Source organism: Thunnus maccoyii, chromosome 8, assembly GCF_910596095.1.
Source record: "Thunnus maccoyii chromosome 8, fThuMac1.1, whole genome shotgun sequence".
NCBI classification, from domain to species: domain Eukaryota; kingdom Metazoa; phylum Chordata; class Actinopteri; order Scombriformes; family Scombridae; genus Thunnus; species Thunnus maccoyii.
In genome coordinates this window covers 20806866-20834588 of record NC_056540.1, presented here as the reverse complement: position 1 = coordinate 20834588, position 27723 = coordinate 20806866, and the positions used below count along the sequence as shown (strand labels likewise).

Below are 27723 nucleotides of genomic sequence, written 5' to 3'. Positions count from 1 at the left end.
AGTTACAAAGAACTGCTTGGTGACCAAAAGATGTAATGGATGAGTGATATAAGGTTTTAAAAGGTCTACCCACCCCATCCATCACAAGCAAAACGCGATGCAGTGCAAGTTTAAAGTTAGCACCTCAGACATCACAAACCCTAGCAACGTGTTTCACATGTTACTGTAGTGGTGAAGTTGAATAGCACGGAAAGTGTGAATCTCTATGGAGGTGTGTACAGATGAAGTGGCAGCACACACTCACAGGATGTCATCTATTCTAGTCACCTCTTCCATCGTGTAAAGGGTTTCTTGCTACCGAATCGCAACAACCTACAAATTCCTGAGCCACACATGTGCTGAAAGCTGCATGGAAAAGCCTACCTGAAATGGATTTTCCAGTATTAATAAGGAAACAGAGTTTATGTATATGTGGTTGACACACTTGCATTTTAAATCTTTGGAGATTTCCATTTCTTAAATGGTGTGATGAAATTGATGTCAGGTAAAAACGACACTTATTATATTAAATTTTTAATAAAAGAACGACCATACCAAACATAAAGTACAGAGTGTCTAGAAAAAAAAGCATTACAATACTTGCAACAACAATAATTGCATAGAACAACCTTTCAAAAAACAATACACACAGTGGTCTGGAGATGTGATTTCAGATAAACAAAATGAAACTGGAATTCAACCCCCTCCCACCAGTAAGCGCTTACTGAGGCTATTGGGAATTGAAAACTACAGTATATGATACGTGATAAAGACAATTCAAAAATACAGGGACAGCAATAATGTTGATCTTAATATATAACATATGATGAAACAGAGTTACACATCTGTACAGGAAGCAGACTCTCTGTAATGCTGGAAAGAATCTGGCTGCCAGAAATAACTATTAAAGATCAGCTCCGGCACCTGAGCAAGCGCTTATTTTGCTGCAGTGCCCTTGAGCAAGACACTGACTCTGCTGCAGATCAACTGGTGCTGCCTTGTACCCTACACAGTGCTCTGACCTCCCTGTGAGAAGGTGCACAAGAAAACAGGGATTGTACAGTACTGTGTTATTATTACATTTTGGATAATTTGTGATGAAAATTGGGACCTTGTTATATAACATTCAATATCAAAAGTATTGATTAAATAAAGGCAAATAGATTACAATGAGTAGACTAACTTTGTGGCGGCTGAATCACATGGCCTGGTCTATTTTGGTTAATAAAATGGGTTAATGTCATCATTATTGCAATTTCTCTACAATGACCAACCCGCTGGTCTGTCAGTAAAGCCGTCACTTATTGCATTTCAATAGCATCCACTGCTGCTCTGCAGTGCAGCGAGAGTAAATAACAGTGTTGACAGTGCACACACTCAACCTCATGAGGAAATGTACCGCTGCGGGTCCTTGGAAAGAGGCTGCACCTTGAATAGCACGCAAAGCCCGGTGTGTTTTTCAGACCCGATATATATACCCATTTAGCTTGAGCCATTTTCTGTTGAAATATTACAACAAACCACCAGTGACACTTCCAATATGTCATGCATTTAGTCCCAGTCTGGTCTTCAACTCACTTAAGTTTATCGACCCCTTCGGGAGGCACTTGAGCTCTACTCTACACCCACAAATAAATCTCTCTCTTTTTATTTCTTCAGTCTGGCTCCGTCAGCTCTGCAGGAAGGCCACAGAGGCCTCTGACTTCTCTACAATTCTTTAAGTCATTTTTTCCTCTTTTATGATTAGAAAAAAATGTCTATTTCCCCTTGGCCAAAACAAGGATATTTTTTCTGCTTTTACACATAAGTGTAATTTAATAAAATTCCACACAGGGCTAATGTAAAGGCAGCAAATTATATCTATAAGGCTAACACCACAATTAAATGCTTTGATGAACAATAAATAAAGAAGATCTTTTAAAATCCAAAATACAGCAAGGCTATGTAATTAATGTTAAAATTATTTTTGAGTATATTTTAGTAAGAAGAGAAGGAGTGACATCTTTGTCATTATTCACATACTCTGTATAATAAATGATACATAGTTAAGCCTTTTCTATTTTATTATGCAGCTGCATCCCTGATAGCTTTGGACTATATATCTGAATATCGTGATTATCACATTTCTGATGCAAAATTCATACTGTAGAAACACTGTACATTCATGCAGTTTTTAAATAAACAGTCAAGGGCTGCATTTGGAAACAACTGAATGTAGCATGGTGAGCTAACCTGTTTGACTTGCTTAAACGCCAACAAAACAGCTGGGAAAGTTGTGATATGAAGTTTTGAATGTTACAAAAATGCCAATCACACATGCCTAGGAAAGCTCAAAAAATTTGTTTCCCACTGGGGATTCCTTGTGACAAATAAAATATGATGATGACATGATGTGAAGAGAAGAAAATAGTCCCCTTGGTGACAGAAGTGCATGCAAGAGAACACCTATTGAACTTGATGGCTTCGAACTCCTTTTCTATTTCCAGCTGAAGCACGAGAAGCGACGGAGGACTTGTTTTGTCCTTTTTACTTGTCCAAACTTGTTCCATTTTCTGGGGAGTGTTCACAGTGCCAGTCGCCAAGAGGCAATATGTTTGAAGCATCCCACTCCATCAGTCTTGGTTTAGCTGAGTTGGGGCTGGATCAGGAAGACAGATTAGATTTGATCATGATGTCAAATCAAGTTCCAGCACTTGAAGTGAAGAAAGTCCAAGCATCATTGTCAGAAATGGAGTCTAACTCTGCTATGTGTGATTGAAATATGGAGACACAACATAGACAGATAAACAAACAAACAAACAAACACACACACACACACACACACACACACACACACACACACACACACACACACACACACACACACACACACACACCCTTCCTGTCCCTTCACAAGCATGCTTACATAAATGTACCCATACACACACACACAGCCGCACTAGGATGAGGATGATTGTGTGGATGTGTTCAGTGGCTGCTGTCATCCCAAGTACAATCATTCTTCTGCTTGGTCAGTTTTTTGACCACTCTCTCCAGCTCCTTACGAGACTTCTGCTCCTCCTCCAGAAACTGTTTCATCCACTTATTCTCCTGTAAAAACATACAGGCGACAACGGTATTCAAGAACTGTGTGACTCTTCCTGTTTGCATAAACTCAAATATGCATTCTGGAGTCTGACTGATACATTGCCAAGCTGATATTGGTGGATATTGGTTATCATAGATCGATATATTTGTATCAGCATGTATGTTGGCATAATATGAAAAAGAAATTTCAGAGCAGTAAACTTAAGTAATAATTGTCTTATTGGACACCTTTTTAAAGTATATTTGACTTATTTTCTCCTCATTTGAAGTTTAATAATGCTAGCATCAAGACTCTCAGGATGGCAATGTCGGTGTGTCGGTCAGTCCCCGACTTTGGTCCAGATTGAAATATGTCAACAACTATTGGATGGATTGGCTTTTTATTTAGCAACATCATCAGGTCAACATTTTACTTTGGACCAAATACCTGCAAAACTACAAATGTTAGCTAATGTTAACTTACTAAACTAAGATGGGTGAATATGATGAACATTATAGCTGCTTGATATCAGCATGTTAGCGTTGTCATTGTAAGCATGTTAGCGCGCTGTTAGCAATGTTAGCATTAAGCTCAAAGCATCGAGTGCCCAAGTACAGCCTCACAGGAGACATGCTAGTCTCATTTATCTATAGCTATTCCTTAAAATAATTAAAACATTAATCACATTTAGTCATCAAAATTGACCTTAATGTAAACACGTAAAGTCTATTGTTAAACTGTTAACTTTTTTTTTTTTACTCATAGTTTTATCCAAACATGCTATCTGTTCACATAAAACAAAATTAACATAAACTGATATTTTCTGATCAGAGACATGAGACACTCTTATATCAAATATTGGTGTTGGCCTAAAAAAAAATCAGTGTTGGTCAATGGTTAGTACATTTAACCACATTTGCACTCAAAAATAGGACATAAAGAAGAACAATACAAAACTAGCGTGTACTAACATGTCTGCACATACAGTGTAGCTGAATACTCCTGATCACATTCAATACATAAAAGTAACAATTACCTTTTTCAGTTCATGAACCTCATCCTTTAAAGCATACACCGCATCAACCAGGCTCCTGAAAGAAAAAAAAAGAAAATTATTAGTATGCGGCTACAGAGGGTGGAGTCTACAAGAAAATGGCCAAAGGTTACACTGGCCTCCCAACTCAAGGTAATTCTGTGGGAAGATTCATGTCTCAACAGCTTGAATGGGATCAATATTATATTTCTGAATCTAATTACAGAGAGACCCAAGATCCAAATACAATTAACAGCAAAGCCCTGCATGTCACTGTTAGCACGACAGCAGTGTAAAAACCTATTTCCCAAAGTAATCATGTGCTTACTTTTCCTCAATAACTGTCTGCCCGTTGCTCTTCATCTCCTCCACAATGATCTTCTCTTCCTCTGGCAGAAGCACCTGAGGCACACACTCTTTCCGCACCGCTGCATAGACACACACACACACACAAATTAATGGAAAAGCTTGATTCTTGGCTATATGAGCTGTTGAAGATGAATGTACAATCTAGGAAGGTAGTAGATAAAGAATCATTTCTCCACAAACACAAACCTGTGGTAGTCTGGTGCAGGCTGGCTCCTGTGCAGTACGCCTCAATCACCCTCAGTATCTGGGCATCCTCCTCCAGCGCAGCCGTGCCTATCAAAACCAGAGATTAGCATTACAATAAATACACACTTAAAGGTTTAATTCAGCAGACGGTGTCATGGTGTCACACACATTCCTGGGTTTTTTTTTTTAAGGGAAGGTGCAGGACACAATCATCAAGAACAAATTCCGCACTTTTAATATCAAAAGACAATATTGGGCCATTTTTTTATGCCTTTCATTATACTTAATTCTATAGTGAGACAAAACTCCTACTTTTCCTTGTTTGAACCTCGTCATCAGATGGCTTCCGCTCTTTCTTCCTGTTGCCTGGCAGGAACTTCTTCATAGGCCGCGGACTCTTGCTGGAGTCCTGATGGAGTGAGATATTTAATTTAGTATTTCTCTCTGCGCGCACACTCACTCGCGCACACACACGCTCGCACAGACTGCTACACACACCTGTAAAGCCAAGGCTCCAAACCAAACAGTATGCAAAAGCTTACAGGGACGCGTATCCCTTAACAAACAAAAACAACAAAGAACAAAATTCCATCAACGGACAAGGCAGCAAGCGTGTGGTGATGACTGTGACCAAACAGCCAGGTGACAGTATGTATCCTGCCTACCACCTCTACACAAAGTAAAAATGATTTTCACATTTTGTAAGCTGGTTTCATCAAAGACATGTTATCAACCACTACAACCGCAGTCAGGGCAGGAGCAAAAATACTTAAAATATTCAAGATTTAACTGGGAAATACACTGTTCACAAAGCCATGGTAAGTTGAGGTGTTATAATATTTTACAATCTGTGGTTTTACAAATGATGAATTATGAATGATTTTTTTTTTTTTTTGCTCCTGGATTGGTTTTGGGTCTCAAAATAAGCGTAATGCTAGTTTCGTCTTTGTGCACAGTAAAAGTGGAGGTGTGAACACTTACTGCTTACAAAAAGAAACAGTTTAGTCAGTGCTAATCTGCTTGAACCAGTGCAGAGGAAAGGTGCTAACTTGTGACTTTCACCTTTTCTCTTAAAATACTTTACATTATGTCACCTGCCTTGTGCTCTAAGCTGGAACGGAGCAGCTTACTCCAACACGCATTAGCAAACCTGATAGTAAACCCATTTATGCGGCATCCTGAAATTTTACCACAGACTCCTAAACGTCACCCCATATGGTGATGATGATAGTGATGCATAAAACTCTTTTATAGGAATCAGGAGGAATAACTGACTGCATCATGTCTCTGGAAACCATAAAACCTTTAAATGGGCCAAGGGATTCCCTTTAACGTAGGCGCAGAGCTCAAGGTGTACTTCTGCACTGGTGAGGTAGCATTTTCCAGAGATGTACTGAGGTTTTTTTCCCCTCATCGGGTCGGTGTTTTGGGGACTCAGTAGAATGCTGCTAATTTGGTGCTATGACTGGCTGCGTTTCATGTCGTACACCTGCTACATCAATCGAAGTGCACCGTGCGCTGAGATATTTACATCACTTTAAAGCTGCATAATTTATTGTTGCAGCCAGTTGCGAACTAAAGAACTTCACAAGAAGCTTGAAGACACACAACCATTATATAATATTGCTTTAAGTTGCCATTATGGCTCGAGTGTTTAACAATTACCTACACATCCAGCAGACACAGAGGACCGTTAGCATTCATTTGTAGTTTCACTTGGCGATTGATTAAAGTGGACGATGAGAAGTTAAAATTGTACAACATTATTGCAGGTTCTCATGCAACATAAAATCAACTTATAAGTAGACATCAAGGTTCTCAGAGGACTTCACTCTGTGTCTAGATTTCCAAAAACAGGTCACATGACAGAAATTATACTGTTGCACGAGGAGGCCTCTTTATTAGAAAATGATACCATACCTTGACTCAGTACAGGGAATAAGAAAAAAAACAGCAGACACGCAGGGCCACAGAAAACAGGAAACCAACGGATGACTATGAGGGAGGAGTGAAGCAAACAGAGCAATGGCATGCCAGCTCAACACTGGAGCAAACACACACACACATACACGCACACGCACACGCACACACACACACACACACACACACACACATACACACACACACAGGCAAACCCATCCCAACCCCCAACCCCACATCCTTTACCACACACACAACAGAAACAGACTTGAGATCTAACCTTACCTTCATGATATAAGACATCCTCTACAGAAGGCAGGATGAAAAAAAGAGAGAAAAAGGGGAAATGTGCATGAAAAATACGATAAGAAAAGGATGTGATAGAGAGTTAACGGTGAACATTTTTACACCTCGTCCGCCCTTCCCCTGTTCTTTGTTTTTTGCAGAATAGGTTGATTATTTCATGTAAATAAAAAAGAAAGATATTTGGAGAAATGGGAAAATTGGTGAAAAGAAAGTTATGCAAGACTATGCATAGCAGAGAAAAAGACCCAGACAGATCCACACTTGCTTGTTTCTGTCCTCACAGTGGACAGGAATGAGTTAATGTATTTTATGTATTTAGTGCCAAAGAGACGCAATCATTTTCAGGTGACTTATTGACACTGCTATACATGCATATGCAAAAAACAACACATCACCAGACTGTGGGAGTTCCTGATAACCGAAAGTTTTAAAGTGCTGACTGATAATTGTGTGAAAGATTCTGCCGCCCACAAGAACCACAGATTTAGCATCATGACATTCATCGAGCACCAGTAGCTTTTAACACCTAGCACATGCCCATCAGACTTGGTGATTATGCTGCCATTGTTGTAATTAACTTCCTCCGAAAAATATCATATCCTGTCATGTTTCAGCCACACCTCCAGCTCTTCTAACTATATTTTATTAACTGCATAATTCTGTTATACTGTTTGTCACTGCCTTTCACAATCACCATGCACTTTATCTAGCTAGCCTACGCATTTTGCAAAACACTCATCTATATATGTAAAGGCTTTTCCTGTTGTTTTGAAAGCCCGTGTTGTGTAGCTAATTGGGGCTTTTCAAAAACTATCTCGAGATCAGGTTGGACCAGATAATCTAATCTCATCCTTTTGAGTACTTGCATATTTTTTTATATTTTACTGAAGAGTATGTGTAGTCCAATTAATGAGTTATGGAGTTATGCATGTAAATTTTGTTGGTGTACTGTATTTGCATGATAGGTGTGAAGCGTTGTCTGCATACTGCAGGTCTGAAAAGTAGAGATTGAAAAGGGGGACAGAGTGGGATTGTAGTGTGGGACTTTTTGTGGTTTACGACACAACAATGCACTGCAAGACTGTGTATGAGATGCATATCAAAGTCGTGTGGGTTTGCTTGCATGGCTCTAGAAGTTCCCACCTCTTTGTATCCCAATGCAGCTGAGGGTTTGAGGGGAGGCGCAGGACGCAGACAGCTGAGGGACCAGGGCTTGCTGATCTTTGGTGGTTCAAGGGGGCCACGACTAATGGCGCTGAGGCTGCCCAGGTGGGACAGGTGAGTGGGGGTTCCGACCATACTCAGCGGCTTGCCTTCTACTGTCTACATGGGGCCATCAAAGAAAACAAGACAAAGAAATGTGTGAGTTTCAGATGGGTGATACACGCTGAGTCTAATGGTTTTCATGTCTGTCTCGTCTTTAAAGGTTTTTAACACTTAAGCGAGGTGCAAGGTTCACTTTTGGTATTGTTATGACTACATACAGTAAACATGTATTTGTGAAAAGTGTGTGTATGTGTTCGTCCGAACCTTTAAGATGGTGCTTGCAGGGCTGCCTCCTTTGGTAAAGGGCTGAAGGTGCTCGAGCCATTCCTGTAACTCCTGGGCACTACTGCAGAACACTGTAATACGTTCGATCATGCTTCCTGCAGCACAGAAACACACACACACACTTCCTTCAGTGAAAGTTATATATGGCCTACTCGAACAATAAATACAAGGAATGCAGTTGTCATTCTCAGTGATAATAAGGTTTATCTAGGTCTACTGTAGTTCATATTCCCCCCAAAATGTAGCATTTCATACAGTGTGATAGCAACAAATATGTGATTAAAAACAAACTTCACATTGTCAAACCTGTTTCCCTGGTTTGACACAAGGGTGTCCAAAATAATGAGATGTGTCTAAGATATGTGAAGCAACATGTTTTGGAGATTATGTCGTGTAGGAGACTTATTTCCTTCTGTGGGCATCAAGAAATTGCTAATTTAAGACTTCACATTTACTGGATTATCTGAATCAAATGCTTTATCTGATTTGATATCTGTTGCAAATGCCTTTTTTTAGAAAAAGTGGGGCAAGTTTGATATCCTTTTATGGATAGTGTGCAGACACCCACATGAATATTCTACAGCTCTGTCATATGAATTAGTTAGCTGAGATCGGATCAACAACTGTGAGAAACTTCAGAGTTTTAAAAATACAGTCCTGCACTTAATATTAATGCCAACTAAAGAAGGGTGTTAATGTTCTCCAGAGATTTGGATACAAACCTGTGATGTCAAAGGCATAGTGGACATTGTCTGCTTCTTCCACATGTCTTGTTACTGTGGTGCCTGTCAGTGGCAGTCTTCCCTGGATGGGAGGAACAAATGGGAGACAAAATAAGACACTATGTCATAGATATAAGATACACTATATATATATATATATATATATATATATATCTCATTATCACCTGAAATCAATGAAGTGAATTGGAATTATGTGTCCATAAAAATTAAAATGAGAAAAATGGAAATATAACTAATTAAAAGGTAGATTCACCATGTAAATAAATTCTCTTGCTTAAACCTCCAGTTATATCTAGCAATGCAGATATTTTTTATTTTATTTGCCCAGGTTTTGAGATATAGGCCTCTGAGATTTCTGCCACTACCCAAATACAATTGATGATAATGATTTAAATATTAAATGTTGCTGTTAACATTTTTTGTTTTGAGTACCACAAATGAAATTCTATTCACCACCACTGCACTGAGGCTGCAACAGAAATCTCACAGATATCTCAGGCCTGTGAAAACATGACCTTAATTCAGTCTGTGTCTGGATTCTACTGGAGATAACTGAGAAAATATGTTGTTTTTTTGTAATTTGGCTAACCCAAGCCAATTGAGGACTGCTGTAGAGGACATACTTTATATGCAGTAGCTCACCTGATAAATAAAACCGCTCATCCGGGGACTGGCAGAGAGCATTACTAATACATTAGGGAAAAGCATTAGGTAGCGCTCCTCTTTTTCCTGCAAGAGACACATAAAAGTTTTGGTTCCAAAGTGATCTATAAAGGACATACAGTTTTTGCATACATGTATTGCAACAAGTTCCTTAAATAGCCATTGTTCTTGTTTATGCCCAACCTACTGATACGAAACTAGCAATAGAACTGACACGAGTTATTAACGAGATACTGGTTTGGCAGAACTGTTGCTTGTGATATGAATGGAAAACGAGACTGGCTGACATGAAGGTTGAGTTGCGCAACAAATATAGTGACTGGTATGGTGGTTGGAAAGTGGTTGGCAGTAATTAAAAGAGGCTGAATCCAAATCTCTATCTTGGGCTTTCTTCCAACCACCGACTCAAAGTCGACCCCTACACAGAAACCAAACAAGAAAGATCAGTTTGCTTTTCAGTTTGCTTATGGCCTACATATGTTTCTGTTTTGACACTTAAAAAGGGAATACTGAATTACCACACAAGATTTATAGATACACATTTGACACATTTAGGAAATGATTAACCCTTTATATCTTTTAGAAATTATAAGACATCAATGTATTTCAAATTTAAGATAACATCAGCGCCCTTAATTTTTGTTGGTGAGATTTCACATTAGTCAAATAAATCTAGAGCACTTCAGCTCGAGGTAGAATGTTGTTGTTCACACTTCCTCCGTTTGTTCACCTGCATCAACCACCACAATGCATTCTGAATCTAGCACATATTATGCAATATAAAGCTGATGGATGACGGCGTCACTTATCTCAGGATATGGACACAGAAGAACAGAAAATTTATTGCATGTGTCTTGATCCAATGAAGGTCAATGCAGCTGTCTGAATTGCAGGCTAAAATTTAGGACAAAAACTGGCAATGCATTTTTATTTATTTATTTTTTTTTTACACTGGAGTTATGACTAACTGCTAATGTTTGTTATAGGAGAGTAGGGGAGGGGCCCGGCAGGCTTTAATTTAAAAAAGGGGACATGATTAATTTAATGTTACAAGAAATGACTTATAAACTATTCCAGTCTTTTACACATGGAAATGGAAATGAATCACAAAGAAGTCCTTTTCGATCATTCTCAGCACATATTGAGTCACGTTTTGTGCTTAGTAATGCAATAATTCCTTTAACAGTTTCCCTTTCTGCAATGCTTATCTATTCTCTTCGACTGGATGGAACCCTGGGGACTCTTATCTGCAGCTTTCACTAAAACGGCTAAATCCTCACAATTAAATAAAGAAATGGCAGTTGGTGTTGGTTATCAAGTCATTCTGGGCTACATTCCTCCCTCCCCTTTAACCTCAAAATCTTATTCCATCAGCTGTCTCCTCACTTTGTCTCTCACCTCACTGGACCCATTTTTCACATGGACCTGGGACATGTAGGCCACGTGACCCAGGCTCTTCATGCTGTCTCCCTCCCAGCCACGCACTGGTTCTGACAAGATCTGGAGCTCCAGGTTCTTGCGCTTCCGCAGGTCCTGGCACTGCGTCTAAACACGTGCAAATATACACATCATTCAGTGAAGATGAAAAAAATGTGTCATAATAATTCATTAAAATTATTTAGATACAGAGTGCAGCTTTTCACAAATATTATTGCTTTTCATATCAGTTTCTAGATTTGATTTTCCAAACTCCATAATCTAAAAAAATTGACACCAACTCTTAAAAAAAAAAAAAAAGGTGGTTGCTTAATTGTAAAAGTAAGTATAGCATGGTCTCTTGCCCTTTAGAAATATTTAGTAATGAGTGGCAGAGAACATTTTTTTCCAGTGTGGATACCATTTACTTAAGTAAGTTCTATTTTTAACATCTTTTTCATAGGTATAAAGGAGTAACCTGCAACATTAAATAGAACATTTTCAGGTGCTTGCCAGGGGTTCTCCCTCTTTAGACCAGAAAAATGACAATGCAACATATGTCATTTTCCATTGCACATTACAAACAAAAAAGACAATCTGCAGGAGTAAAGCAGAGATATAACTGGCATTTCTTAAGTGCCTGCCCACCCAACCACACAATCAGAACACACAAAGAAAATCAGACTTGCAAATTACAATAGTCGGTACTATGAGACATGTTTTTTTCCCGCTTTCTTGTGCAGTAGTTGTGCTAAAGAGACATGTGTGAGTCACCACATCTATTCTTACAAAGAACTCGGAGCTATACCGGGGAAATTGTGTCTCACAGTGATGCTCACTGAGGTACACAATGTGGTTGCTTGTTTCTAATCCTTCTTTTCTAAAATGGCATTTCAGTTCACACCCACTGTTGGAACAACATAATCACCAAACATGTAGCAGAGAAAAGCTCAGACATGTTCATTATTTCCCCGCCCCACCTCACTACAACTGCCCAATCATAAAACTGTCAAACTCTAAACAAATAAGTCTGTCGAAAATAACATGAAAAACCAACAAAATCAGTAGAATACCATACATTAACTTTGACACAAAACAGAGTCTTGAATTTCTTCAGGTAAATAAATAAATAAATGACAACAAAAATCCAGTGGATTTACAATCCAATAATTGAGAATTGACATGACAGGCTTACATGCTGTTTAACTAGAATGGGGAAGCCTAATCCCTCACGGAGATTAACAAAGCTGATATAGTTTGAGTGTAGTTTAAGCATGCAGAGCCCCCCTGGACATCCCAGACTTACCACTAGGCTCCTAAATCCAGCTGTTGCCTTTACAATATCAGCAAAGTCTGGATGGGCTTCCTGTGGTAGAAATATAGAACACATCAGATAAAACGTAGCTTCCTGAATAGAGTCCTCTAAATGTTAAAGCAAGTGCACATACTAGATATACTGTGATATACAGAGGAAGTCAGGAATTGAAAGGGCTTACGACTCATTTCATTTTCAGTTTTTAACTTAACATTTATATACACTGCTAGATATTACTGCTCATTTATTAGAGATAAATAAAGTTAACAAAACAGTAATATTTAAGAGCTGTCCATAATGTAGCGACAAACATACAGTATGTATATTACAATATTATTATTATTGATCATTTAAGAAATATATTTAGATCAAATATTATTTCAGTATAACTTTAGACACTTTGTCCTGTACCTCCACGTGTCTCTCCAGCTCCTGCAGCAGTGTGGGGTACTTGTCCAGCCTCATGAAGGGTTTACTGAGACTGGTGGTCAGGGTCAGGATCCCTGGCACGCTGGCTCCCTGGCTCTCCATAAACTTGTCTAGTTCCTCACTGTTAAACATGCACAAACACACACTTCTTTATGCACAGTTAAAAATATTGACTTCAAGGTTAAAGGGCACTTCAAAGAGGCAAATTTTAGACAACATGAGGACTTGATGGTACCAGGAAATCACTAGTGTCACCATAACCATTATTTAATAATTCCCCCCTATTAACATTCAGAGTAAATTAAAAATTTGCCTCAATATAAAGTTCATGACTTTCACTTAATATGTCTGTGAGTTAAAATTCCATTTCAACATTGCATTCGGATGGTATCCTTCCTGGGCTGGGATTCCTGTATTTTGCATACAGTAAAGATGGTTGTTCTATGACGTCAATTTTGGCATATGCTCTATAGTACAAGAGAGTAATTCATTAAACATTATGTTATCCATGTAGGTTAAGTGTAAAATGTATCCTAAAACTAAAAAAAAAAAAAATTTAAAAAGTAATGTTTAATAATCAATTTACTGAGTAATAAAATGCAGAGTATGAGCCTAGCAAGAGACCATATCATGGTATATTTTATATTGATTATTTGGCCCATAATAAAAAGATGTAAATGAAAATGATGACTGGACTACAGCACTGAATTGATTTGAATCCTACTCAAAGAACAGGGACTACTTTGTGTCTATAGGTAATTACATATCTGAGCAGATACAAATGACATGCAGAGTTCCCCAGGGCTCCACTCTGGGGCCTCTTCTGTTCAAAATCTACATACTCCCATTGGCTCAGATTATGCAAACTGATTATGCAGACTATGGTCCAATACAAGTGCATTGAACAAATCAACAATTGGATGTGCCACAATTTTCTTCAATTAAATAGAGATAAAACTGAAGTAATTGTTATTGGAGCCAAGGAAGAATGATTAAAAGTCAGTACTCAGCTTCAATCAGTAATGTTAAAAACCACAAACCAAGCCAGAAATCTTGGTGCAGTCATGGACTCTGACCTGAATTTCAACAGTCACATTAAAACTGACAAAGTCAGCCCACTATCAACTTAAGAATATATAATATTATATAAGGATTAAAGGACTTATGTTTCAGCAGGATTTGAAAAAACATGTCCATACATTTATCTTCAGTAGACTCGACTATTGTAACGACGTCTCTCTAAGAAATCGATCAGATAGTTGCAGCTGACTCAGAAAGCTGCTGCTCGTGTCCTCACTAAGACCAAGAAAGTGGATCACATAACTCGAGTTCTCAGATCTTTACACTGGCTTTCTGTCTGTCAAAGAATTCAAAATACTGGTTTATAAAGCACTGAATGGTTTAGGGCCAAAATACATTTCTGATTTTCTGCTACATTATGAATTATCCACCTCCTATCTACCTAACTATCCACCATTCACCTCCTCACCTCTATCTACCTCTCAGGTCGTCTGGGACAGGTCTGCTTTCTGTTCCCAAAGTCAAGACTAATCCTGGAGAAGCAGCATTCAGTTTTTATGCACCACATATCTGAACAAACTCCAAGAAAACTGCAGGTCTGCTGCAACTCTCAGGTCTTTTAAAAGGTCAGGTCAGGTCAAGTCATGAAATTAAACTCAAACCATTTTCTAATGAAACCTTAAAAACAGCCCTAACAAGAAACCACTTTTACAGGTTACAGTATTACTTAGTATTGTGGTGCTCACTCATACTGTGATGACTGTGAAAAACACACAGTATATCACACCTGGACCACAAGCAACTGTAATGGCATTAAAAGTTTAAAAGGCAGCACAATGTCTTGAATTTGTATTTTGTACTTTTGCTCTCAACTGCGACACATTGAATTCACTGCAAACTTGCCAATGTACTTTGAAAGTAAAACCATTCATGAGTTTCCGTGATCCAAAACTGCAATCATACAGTATCCTGTAGTAACTGGTGTCATTGGGTAAATGTCAATGTCACAGAAAGAGTCCTGCAACTGAAACTCAAATGTGCTTACTGTGAAAAAGTGCTTTGCTTGCCTGTCAACATAACCACAAGTCTATATATCCTGTCAACAGATGGCTTCCTGTGTGTAATTCAACCTTTTCTGCAGCTTACAATAGTAGGACCTGACAAGACACCTCACACATCACTCAAGATTCTACAATTTTAACTGCGCCATAGACATTTTGCTATTTCACTGTGACTTATGAAATATTGACAGGTCCCACTCAATGACGATGATACGTTTGAACAGTTTCTTCGATAAAGAAGAACTCGGAGCAAACAGGAACTGTATCTGTGTTCAGTGTATCTGCTCAAGACTAAGTTCAGCCTCCTGGTCATTTACAGATGGGAAGCCTGACACCTCGTGGCTCAAAGCTAAACTACAGTTGATCAGCTGCAAACAAAACAAACAAATCCCACAGCAAAGACCAATGTAAGCTTGTGACAAAAAAAAGCACCCAACTGTGAATACATGGGTATGAATTCACAAAGTATGCAACTTCTCAGGTCATTAGATTGGTTATATTATTGGTTCTCAATGTATTTAAAATTTTATCTGAAGCTTATATGAGGCTTCAGTAGTCTGAGTAAGTCATATCAAGAGGATCTCTGCCACATTTATAGTCTTTTTAAACATCACATTCCCTCTTTGTGTTTCCTCGGACAGTGATTCCCTTTGAGCTATGGTGGAAATATAGTAACAAAAAGAGGGACTTTGGCACTAATAAGACTGTAACGTTGAGAGATATCTACTTTGAATAATTTGGATGACTGAAATCTTGTGGATTTTGGCCCCCCATCACTTACATTGCAAGTGCATTATGAAGGGATCTTCTAATAGCTACTATGAAAAGGAGGAATGATTACAATGAGAAAACCTGTTTCAATGTTCATTTGGGCACCTGACTGTTGTTTTAAGACAGAGTTGAAAAATTGTGAACCTATCCTTTAAAACAAAACTATTTATACTGGTGAGGGTGAATGTTCAGGTTGATTTTCCCTTCTCAGACAGTTTAATTTGAATAATTTTTACAGGCTTGAAGAGGTGAAACTATACAGAATTTCAGAAGAAAAAAAGCAAAGATTAGAGAAAAGTTTTGTGTAGCAGAATTGAGTTTTGTCTTATTTCTTACCCAGGAAATCATCTCATGACCCCTTCAGTTCATCTTGTGACCCCTTGTGGGGATACAAACCCCCCGGTTGGAAACCACTGAATTGAGACTGAGTATTTTATGTTGAAAGATGTTTCTGTTTTGGAAGAACCTTGGTAACGCATACAGAAATCTCTGCCTGAAAAATTAAGCTAAATGAGTTAACTCGGTTGTCATGTGACAACACTGCAATACGTTTGCACTATTCAACCGAACCAATTTCCGAAATACCTTCAGGGTTCAGAATCAGACCTTTCTTTGTTGTGGTGGTGAGTGGCTGTGCTGTGCTGTGCTGTTGTGTGTGCAGGTGCTGACCTGTGGTCAGTGAGGATGCAGACAGCTGAGGGGTGGCTGGAGCAGTAAGCCAGGTACAGAGTCTTGATCTGACACATCATGTTTAAGTAGCAGCCTGCCACTCGCTGCTGGCCCTCTGGGACTCTGCAAAGCCAGAGAGACAAAGACAAGGTCAGAGAGGTGGTAGGAGTGAAGAAAGAGGAAAAGGGTTTGGGAAAGAAAAGAGAGAGAGATGCAGAAAGAGACTAAGAGAAAGGTTTGTAATGATGATAAACTGAATCATTTCCCTAAAACTGAAAAACTGTCATTATTCAGGGCGTCTGTGAGTTTTATCCTGTTGAAGACCTTTTTACTGGCAGGTAGACTAAAAGACCATTCTTGCAATTTTGAAACCTGGCAGAATGCAGGACTTTGACACCAGACTGATTTCTCATGATTAACAGAGCACCACAAAACATAACATTTAAGACAAATATATGAAGTTTCAAGGCCTCAAGCTCAAATGATATAGTTTAAGATATTTTAAGAATTTAAGGGCAATTATTACACAAAACACACTTTAAATTTCGATTAGCCATTTTCCAAAACATCTCACACCTGCTAAGATGCATGAATGTATTTTCTTTGCCCCAGGGCAATCATTTGTTACCAACAGTCGTTGATGTCAGAGTTTCACCACCAGTGCATGAACACACCAAAAGACATGGAGATTTTTCAAATCAATGTGTGCAAATTGAAATTTGGAAAAAGCAATTTAAAGCTACCATTTTAAGCATTTTTTAAGTCTCTGCAAGATTATTTATTGCCATGAAGAAATTTGTAGAAAGAGGTGGTTGTCTGGGAGGAAGGAAATGATTGCAGAGATATAATCAAATACGGTGTGCCTTGAGGAACACATAGCAATAATGTACTGTATAGTGTGTGTGCAGTTTTGCAACAGACCTAAAACATAAATGAAAGCTAGAATTGTCCTCTAAAAGCATGTAATTATGTCTTGCAGAACACACACACATAGATGCACCTGTCCAACCAATGAGATGATTAAATTACAATAGAAAGACTGGGTTGAATTCTACTGTTCAAACTACAGATGTTTTCAAAGGGGGCCGAGTCTAGAATGACTTACTTAGTACATTCCTCCAAAGAAACACACAGGCCTTGCTGGAAGGTGAGGATCTCCTCCAGGTTTCCACACAGGGTGGCGCTGTCTGCACTGCTCAGTCTGAAGATAGAAACATTTTGAATAAGCGTAGAAGACAATGACTGTCCTACGATATGCACAAAGAGAGAAAGTTGATAATAAAGTAAAGAATTATCATTAATTACAATGTAAATAAATCAACACCTTTGCCTGAAGATGTTTTTCGAGATGACAGTAGTAGTAGTGATAGTAATTAAAGGACCAGTGTGTAGGATTTAGTGCCATCTTGTGGTGAGAAACCAACTAAATACGCCTCACCCTCCCCATCCAAGCGTGTAGAAGAACCTACAGTGGCCATAAAACTTGTGAAAAATGCAAAAAGCCCTCTCTAGAGCCACTGTTTGGTTTGTCCATTTTGGGCTACCATAGAAACATGGCGGTGCAACACGGTGGGCTCTGTGGAAGAAGACCCGCTCCCTATGTAGATATAAAGGGTTCATTCTAAGGAGGGCTGCTCAGCTATGACAAAAATCATAATTACGATTATTTGGTCAAGATTGAGATCACGATTATTTAACACGATTACTCGTTGACCTCCGAAACATCATGCATTTATTGAACTTTAAAAAAAACTTGATGTCTTATAATAATAATAATAATAATAATAATAATAATAATACTATAAAGACTTTTAATATATGGTGTGTATTATAATGTAATTTTTATTTGGTATAAAAAATGTGAGAAAGGATTGCTGAAATACTACTCTCGTCCTTTTTGGCCACTCCCAGCACTGGTACAGCAACAGCACGGATGGACGCGCATCAAACTCCATGCAGCAGCTGACTTGACCAGGTTTTCACAAACAATGGCTCACATGACCTGAGCTGAACTAAACATGCCACAGCCTGGCTGACAGTGAGTTTGGGCTTTTAGGGAAGGGCAAAAGTACACCGCTGTAAAGGGACTTTTCACACAAGACAAAATGAGAGCATCATTGCGAAACGGAATGCGGCACAATAATCATTTTATCTCACTTATCTTGTTTTCATAATCATTGGAAGCCAAAATCGAAATTGAAAATAAAATTTGATTAATTGCCCAGCCCTAATTCTAAAGTAATGAAAATACAATGATTATTATGTTTATGGGATTATACACTAACTAAAACATGCTTATGAATATGTTATTCCATTTCTGTCAAGTCTGTTCTGCTAAACACCACTAAATTCTACACACTGGACCTTTAATACATTCAAATTCAAGATTTTTGGATCATCCAGTGAGCCAAAGAGATTTTCCAGGTAATCCAAATTCCCCTCTTCCTGACATGTTATATTTTGGTGATGTATATGTGATTTGCATATTAATGGCTTTGTCTTTTCTCCTTGTCATCGCTCTTACTTGTCGCTGGCTTGCAGGGGTCGTAGGTAGCAACTCAGTACTGTTTGTAATTCTTTGACAAACTCCCGCTCATGTTCCAAGATGTCCTGTACCACCTGCAAAAGCAGCACGATCAGCAGAATATATAATGTTGATGTGGTCAGATTCCAAGAAAGGACAGAGAACTTGTTAATAATCAAAAAAAATCTGAATGATTTATTAGTTCCCCATCAGTATTCTGGGTATTTTTAGTACATTTAAACAGTGAGAAAACCAAGTGATGATCAAGTGTGATTTAAAATAGAGAAGTTACTCATTTGTTGAAGTTAAAAACAGGAAAACTCTATAAAATGTACAAAAAGAAGAAAACGGATATGTCAAGAGGACATGCTGCTCTCCTGCTCTGAAATGTTTTTGATAATCTCAGCTCATTTTACTCTGCTAAATGATCAACCAAAGAAATTGATTTCAATTGATTTCAAACAACCAAAATCTCCGAGTAGCAAGCAAACCTGCATTTTTGACAAACTCCATCATACAGTTGAGATAAAAGAAACTGATATATGATGAAAATATATGGATTTCTGCTTCAAGCATTAATACGGACTGTATAGAAAACACACACAGTGTGTAAGTGAAGTGCCATAAACAATATATATTATGTTCTGCAAAACTTTCACTCACCACGCTGTAGTAGTTCTTTGTCAGCTGAGTTCCTTTAGGAGACACTGGTTTCTCTGTAGATGAGATGAGTGACAAGGTCAAGATAACTGAATCATTGTCAAAACGATAACATTTATGTTGACTATCCAGACACTGATCCGATGTTGTAAAGATAGCAGCTTTTCTTGAACAATTTAGAAACAACGGCATCATCGTACCTTACTATAAAACCATCATTTCACTTCCCAAAATACTGTGAAAAGCAGATTGAAGCGAACTTTTAGCAAAAGTCCCATGATCATGCACCCGGACTCACCGCAGGGTTTGACCTCACGGACGTAGTTGCTGGGGAACCAACCCGTCTTGCCGTTGAGTGTGCCTTCCCACCAGCCTCCCTCTTCCTGCCGCGTCACAAGGATCATGTCACCTTTATTGAACGACAGCTCGTCCTCATTGTTCTGTTTGAAGTTGAAGCGGGCCTTCACCATCAGCTGCCCACCTCCACCGTTCTCAGACATCTCCTGTTAGAGCGGTCAAACATCGTTGAGAGTATCAGAAAGAATATCCGTATGGATGTGCATACATACAGTGCAATGAAAAAAAAATAACTATCCCCTTTTTTGACTTGCACATTTTTCATTTAAATTTGGGTAAATCCTTGTGTGTTGTGTGCTTGAGACAGAAATAGTAAAAATGTTTTGTGCTTCTCTTTATAAACATGTTTTTGTGCAAGGGAATGCAATATCCTGTCCTCTTGAGGAAAATAACTACTGCAACCCACAAATTGATCAAATTCAACGTAAAAAAAAATGTGCAAAAGGGGGTGAACATATTTTCAAGCATGTAAGAGTGTAAAAAACAGAAAGACAGAAAATCTAGATATATATAGAAGAGACCATACCACTGATTTGGATTGTCTACGCAGAGAACCTTTGGATTTGGCAGAGGAGAGCGTGTGTGAGGACGTCGACTGACTAGGAGAGGAGGCACCGGACTGCGAACATGACCTCTCAGCAGCACAGTCTACGGACACACACAGAGGAGACACGGAGCCTCCGTTATCTAGGTTTCAATGCTGTTGGAACTCTCTGGTCTTGTCCTCATCAGGTGAACAGCATAACATCATCTTGAAAACGCACACATACATACACACACACACACATCACAACTGACGCAGGTGCACAGGGGCTGACAACCTGATGATAATTCATGCAAGTATGGTCCACTGCTCTGCACAGCCCTAGGACAGTGAACAGATGCGCGCACACACAGACTACACTTTTTAAATGCCTGATAGAATCATCTGATTTAACCAAAACTGGCACTCTGCTCCAAAATAACACCAAGCAGCTGCAAAAAAGGAAGGTAACATGTAGTCTTCAGATAATACAGTATTTGTATACACTCTTAGTATCCTACCTCTCCTTCACAAGCATTTCCTCACTTTAAAGTCATGTATTGCTTAGTATATGCGGGTAATATTGTGTTTGTGTACATATCAAATCAGTAAATCTTTCATAAAAAGATGTATTTTTTTATAATATGTAAACTAATACATAAATAAGTAATATACAGTATATCTCAGTGATCACAGATCCAGTCAATTTCTTGGTCCCAGCAAATACGTCCACCCTGACTAACTGACACATATTAACATAATTTCCTCCTACCCTGTCTCTGATCTGCAATGCAGCCCAGCGAGTGACTTGTGGAGAAAATCAAATTCATATTTATGTCACTAACATCCAACCTCTCTACAACGCTGAGCCGCTGCAGCAGAGGAACAGTGATTTAGGGTCAGTAGCTGCCAGCTGTCTTGCTCTGTGAGTGCAGGCCTTGAGATGCACTGACAGAGGTATCAATTTTGTTGCCAGTACTCACTTGACTGGTGACACATGGCAGCAGGAACACACTCTCTGTGAAGACTCCCTAACAAGTGCCAGCTGGATGCCAGCCAGGTCCACTGTCTAATTCTTGTGTAATATGCGCCCTGAGCCTTCATGACCTCTCATTCAGATCCAATAAGGAGTTCAACTTGGAAGCCATACAATTGACACTTAAATTGACACTTAAAATAAACACTTAAGAGCACTTTCATATACAAGCAGTGAAATACGCAATGGTAAAACTTTTTTGCGTGATCTTGTTTTATCAGCAAATCATCTGGAATCTATGTACTGTATGTTATGATGATGAAATCCTTGAGAGGCAGCCTGGAGATGGTTCCCATATGCTGAGACATCAGGGTGCATCACACTGAAGGCTAACTGATATAATAAAGACACATGCACACACACAAGCCTACTGTAACAGGCCCTTCTGTCTGCTACGCTCTGTGGTTAGCACCGTTGCTTGTTTTTGTATGCAGGCTATGCTCGAACCATTTACCCTAAACAAACACAATTGCTGTGCAGCCACTCACAGACACACATAATGCGGGGAAGCACAGCAAGGCTGGCAAAAGGGTCACGAGTGAAAGTACAGAGGCCTCTTATGTTTAAACACATCTACTAACTTGTGACTAATCCACTTCAAATCAAGTTCACTTCTGACGACCGCTGAACAGCTGCTGGGTATAGCCAGCCTATGAAAGATTTGCATATCAAGCAGAAGAGCCCAGCGCTGACAAAGACTTCAGGTCCACATCTCACACTGTGACACACATCATCCCCTTCATTTAAGCTCACTCAAGATGTTGATTACGCATTAACAAAAGTCAGAGAAAAGTGTTGGAAAAAGATTGTTTCCAACATTGTGAGGATCTGCTGCACCTCGGGCCATTTTCCACTATTGTTGGACATTTTATAGACTAATATATTAATCAGACACATAATTTACAGGTTAAATGATAATGGAAATAATGTTTAGTTACAGCTCATCTCCGCTGTCACACTGGCATAACCTAAGGCACACTAGTCAGGACAGGAATGTCACAAATAAATGTTCTCATATAGCTCTGGACATTATGCATCTATTATCAAGCATTCAGTAACATGCAGAGGCAGCGGATTGGCCTCAGAACGCTGACTAAATATTTCTAATGTTGGTGGTTCTCTGGCAGCTGTGAGCTGGAAACTGAAGGGAGACTTTTCAGTGCCCTCAAACAAGGACTCTCCAGCAAAGCAGTTAGCCCCAAACTGCTGTAGAGCTGCTGCACTGCGAACTATTTCATGCTGCGTCCTTATTGAAGATATGCACTTGAGTAAAAGGGTGCCTGTCTAAAAGTGATAAACTCATATTAATAAATATACTGGAGCTTAATTTGACTGTACAAAATACAAAAAAAAAACTACTAAGCAGGATATTAGTCAGGATATATTGAGCAATGGATGCACATGAGTAAATATGGCACCCAGCATGACACAAACACACACTGCCATACCAGCTGCCCACGGGTAACACACCCAATCACGATTTAGAAGGGCTCAATGTACAAAACCAGAGAAAAAGGACATAGACCGACACCCATCTTCATCATGGTACTTACACAAGGCAAAAAGCCTCACCTGGCCACTCCTGATATATAGCTACATGTAGAGTGTATTCAATATTTAAAGTGCCTTTAATGGAAAGTTTACACAAAGACAGTGGAGGGTTGAACACTGAAGACACATTTCATGCAGTATATTAGTCATTTGATGTATAAAATGTCAGAAAATGGCGAAAAACGTCAATCACTTTTAAAAAAATCATCAAAATATTCACATTTAAGAGGGTGGAACAAGAGATTTAGCATTTTTTCTTAAAGGATGACGACAAATCGACTATCAAAATAGGCGATTACATTTCTGTTGATCGACTAATCGATTAATCAACTAAATGCTGCAGCTCTAATTTCTCCTTAAGTTTTCAACATCATTTTGTTGAACACATGACTGGACAACACACAACACCATGGGCTCTGGGAACTTGTATTGGACATTTTTTCACAATTGGCTGAAATTTTACAGACCTCACAAATAATTGATTACTTGAGGAAACAATTGGTAGATGAATGGATGATGAAAACCATCATGCGACCTTGTTATCAAGCAGTCCCCAAAATGAGAGCTTGGAAGTTCAGGGAGTGACAGCACAACTCTTACCTTGAGTAGCAAAGTTGACTGCCAGCAAAGTGGTCAGGACCTTGCCAAAGTTCTCACCAGTGTATAACCACTCTGGTTCAAACCCCTGGATGGAAAAGGAAGAGATAAGATCAGACCAATCTCCCCCCCAAAAAAATCTGTTCATACAAGACAGCAAGTCAGAATTAAAAATATTTCTACTGATCGCACACAGACAGAGAGACACACTCAATCCAGGCTGCAGCACAAATAACAGAGAGACACAAACACAGACAATGAAAGACACACAGGGATTTGAATAAGCCTATAACAAGACAGAGATAAAAACTGACATGTTGAGCGTGACCCATATTTTGTGACTTAGTGGGTTGTAATAAAACGGACAGTGCCAGACTCATTTGCGATTCGCTGTGCACTTGCGCACACACACAGATGCTCTCTCACACACACACACACACGCACACACACACAGTCAGACAGCTATCTTCTTTCCTTCAGCAGATAAGGTTTCGCATTTTAAATAAAACATCTTAAATATAGAGTTTGAGTAGTACAGCCTCATGCGATGTGTCCGGCCTCATTCAGAGTTAAAGCAAGTGTGACCATCACATCTTTAGGTATGGGATCAGCTCAGGTTATACATGACTACGAAGATTTACTCAGGTTGCTTTTCAGCACATAAAAAATAGCTAGAATTTAATGCTAGCTTTATGTATAATGATTTTGTAACACTACTTTTAAAAGTAGAAAATACTGGAGAAAAACATTTGTATTAATAAATCAAAATGAAAGATTGAGTGACTCTTACATCACATTATTGACCTCAGAAAGTAAAAGCCATTACTAACATTGACCATGATCATGAATACATGCTACTCTAAAATGACTGTAGTATATAAAATCTGAGCAAACAAATCATCTCACTCAGTTCATAACGCGGCAGAAAGAATCAGAGGCCTTGAGCAGTTATTGACGCTTCCTCTTTCTGCATCTCAGGGCAGAAGTGAAAGCAGTATGACTGCTTTCTTTATACAGTCACAGGACAAACAAGCACTATTTGCTATGGCAAAAAAAAAAAGAGAGAAAAAGTTCTCTAAACATGATCACATCACTGACCAAAGGATGGGCTGGGCTCGCTGTAGCACCACAGACATCCCCTGGCTGATACATTTGACAGTGGCTCTCCAAAAGCTGCTGCCCATGAGCTACTGGCTGGCCGCAAAAGGTCTAATTATGGGCTACAGCAGGATTGGTGGATAAAAGCGCAAGGGGACCTCCCAGACATAACAAGCCAGCTGGGCATAAGTATTGAACCGCTTGAATTTGCAGTGAGCCAGGATTGCTGACTCAATTAGCTGTTTAAAGAAACCAAGTGATGTGACTCAAGACCAGAAAAGATTATTTATAAAGTGGGAGGAGAAATTACTGTCCAGTGTGGCGGTCAAAAACAGGCTGGCAGAGAGACAGAGAACACTCCCAACATCTGCAAATCATTTGCCCCTTTCGAACATCTGGATATCTTGGCGATACAGGCCAGTAGCGTATGCCTTGGGGGAGAATCTTAAACCTGCAGCAACCAACTAATATCAGTGTCACTGCAGCACAAGAGAGATGGGGAATTTTCAAGGAAGTAAACACCGTGAAAACTAAGTTTTGACAACAGAGGTACTAGTCACAGAGGACAACAGTTTCGTTCCTGTCTGCTCAGTGGGAGTGACTGACAGCATGCCTGTTTATGTGGCTCACTCCACATGGACGTGTGAGGAAAACATATGCCAGCAGGGTAAGCAGATCACAACACAAGCAAGAGTGTAGGCTCTATGTAAGTCCTCTCTGTAAACTGCAGTGGGCTAAGAAGAAGGCTAAGTAATGAGATAATGATAGAAAAAAGGTCGGCCCATGTCAAAACATCGCACGTTTGTTACTACATGAAACTTGACAGAAACACTGAAGCAACTTACCTCCACTTTCAAGGACGAGCATCCTCTTAAAAACTCTCTGATGTTGGAAATGCAGTCGGCTTCAGTTCTCGGATCCTGGCAATACTGAGCACACACACATACACACAAACACGCGAAATAAATATATAAACCTCAGCTTAGTAATGTCAGATAGACATCTGACACAAGCACTCATCAGACGCTGCGGACCGAAGCTATACTGTCATTTAAGCTACACATGAAAAGGCGTAAAGTAACATTGTTGTAGTGATCCGAATGAGATAACCTACAGTTTACAAAATAACTGTGGAGTCTTCCTGCGTCTCCTTCATGCATACATAACCATTAGCGGCACTGAAGTGTCAAACTCGCAACATTAAAGCCAGACATCCGCTTACTTTTATAGCTTTCAATATAAAATCCTTATTAAAAAGGTCGCGAAGAAGACCTTTGGCTTTTTTTTGTTGATTTTAGGCAAAGTCCGTATTATTCTTTTCAGAGCTACATGTGATAGCCACTCAAAGAAAGTGGCACTCTAGACAGAAAAAGTAATGATACCAATTGGAAGTTACTACTTCCTGTATTATTCTAGCTAGTTTTTAGAGAGAGGACGTCGCACAGTCAAGACCCGCCCTCCTCTGCCTCTGATTGGCTACTCCCCGCTGCCTTCGTTGCTTGGGTTGGTTAGGTTTAGGTATAAGGAGTGTAATTGGTTAAGGATAGGGCAAGAATATCACGGTCAGCCAATCAGAGGCAGAGTAGGACGGGTCATGACTTCGCCATCCTAGGAAAAAAAAAATTCGCACAACCGGGAAGAACCGTCCCTTTCAGGAGGAAGTGACGAACAGTTTCTGCAACTGTTATTTATCATTATCAACTTTGTCATCTCAAACTAAGCATCTGTTACACTCACGTTGTGTTTCAACACGTTAAAAGAGCTGCAAAGAAAAGTTGAGTCCGGTGAAATCCCCTGCTTGGGCACTCATGTGGGGTCCATATGTATACTTTAGGCACTCTTGCTACACAATTTGTTCTGTTTTTGGTGGGTGTCCACACCGACTCACTCATGTCAAGAATGCGGAACGCTTTTTCTTCGCTTCACAGGAAACCACATCTTGAAATCTCACATCTGAAAGTTCGCGAATTACTGCTTTCATGTGCAGCATTCCGCGTGACACAAAAGAAGAAAAAAAAAAAACAGGCTTAAAACTTCACGGCTCAAGTTTCTAGCTACACAAAATGAAGGGCCTGCTGCAGGGGAAGTTCTTGTCCGTATCATTTTCAACAAACCCCTCCCTACTTTTCACCAAGAGCCGTCGATCATTTGGCATTTGTAGACTTAAGTTAACTTATATCAACAACTCACCTTGGGCGTGAAGCCAGGTATGAGACGCTCCGTGAGCTTGCAGAGGACAACCCCATCCTTCAGCGATGTTTTCAAAAACTCCTCCGGGTCTGCTATATTCTTTTTAGGCGAGCTGAGCACTCCCAGTGATATTAACCACGTTACCGTCTGCTCCTCTGGATTCATAGCTCCAATAAATGATCATTGCCTAAGCACGCATTGCTGAAAAAAACTGGCGGCCTGTTCCGTATCAATATGCAACTCACATCCGCACTTCTGCTACAAGTTTAAAAAAAAAAAAGCGGCGGTGGGGGGAAGGACGATCGCTGTTTCTACACGCGAAACTGATGATCACCCCTACTGGCAAATAGGAACCTCAACAATAGGCAGCAGTCTTTTTTTTTCCTCTGAAAAGTAGCATATGCTGGCAGAGGGCATTTTTTCTCATATTGCATTACAAGTCAAGTTGCAGCAAGGATCAGGAAACTCCGCCAGTGAGCTTATCTCTTGTGCATCAGCATATTTCGCAAGAGAAAAATGTACCGTCTACTATGTGATTAACGTGGGGTGTTAGTAATAAACTGACATGCCCTCTGTTGACACTCATTATCATACAAGCCTTGAATTTTCTTGCATGTATATTGTTTACATTTTTTATTGAGTTGAAAATTAGTCATGTAGATTCTCCTGATAGCAATACACGCCTAGTG

The 27723-nt window shown here is 39.4% G+C and overlaps 1 protein-coding gene across 4 annotated transcripts; it reads right to left on the bottom strand.

Moving 5' to 3' along the window:
- Positions 1-505: 505 nt before the first annotated feature.
- On the bottom strand, positions 506-27338 carry arhgef6 (Rac/Cdc42 guanine nucleotide exchange factor (GEF) 6). Of its 4 annotated transcripts, none has more exons than XM_042418890.1 (22): positions 27035-27338; positions 25690-25773; positions 23750-23834; positions 20566-20687; positions 19981-20185; positions 19686-19738; positions 19023-19117; positions 17604-17699; positions 16499-16621; positions 12960-13098; positions 12540-12599; positions 11204-11362; positions 9797-9883; positions 9134-9215; positions 8391-8506; positions 8004-8183; positions 6840-6860; positions 4947-5043; positions 4635-4721; positions 4408-4507; positions 4083-4137; positions 506-3069 (listed from the first exon to the last, which is right to left on the bottom strand). In XM_042418890.1, the coding sequence occupies exons 1-22, from the start codon at positions 27197-27199 to the stop codon at positions 2947-2949; spliced, it is 2334 nt and encodes a 777-aa protein (XP_042274824.1). In that variant the 5' UTR covers positions 27200-27338; the 3' UTR covers positions 506-2946. The 4 variants fall into 4 exon arrangements, with proteins under 4 accessions (XP_042274824.1, XP_042274825.1, XP_042274826.1 ...); XM_042418891.1 differs by having other exon boundaries at positions 11216-11362; positions 27035-27337; XM_042418892.1 differs by lacking the exon at positions 6840-6860 and having other exon boundaries at positions 27035-27337.
- Positions 27339-27723: the final 385 nt, after the last annotated feature.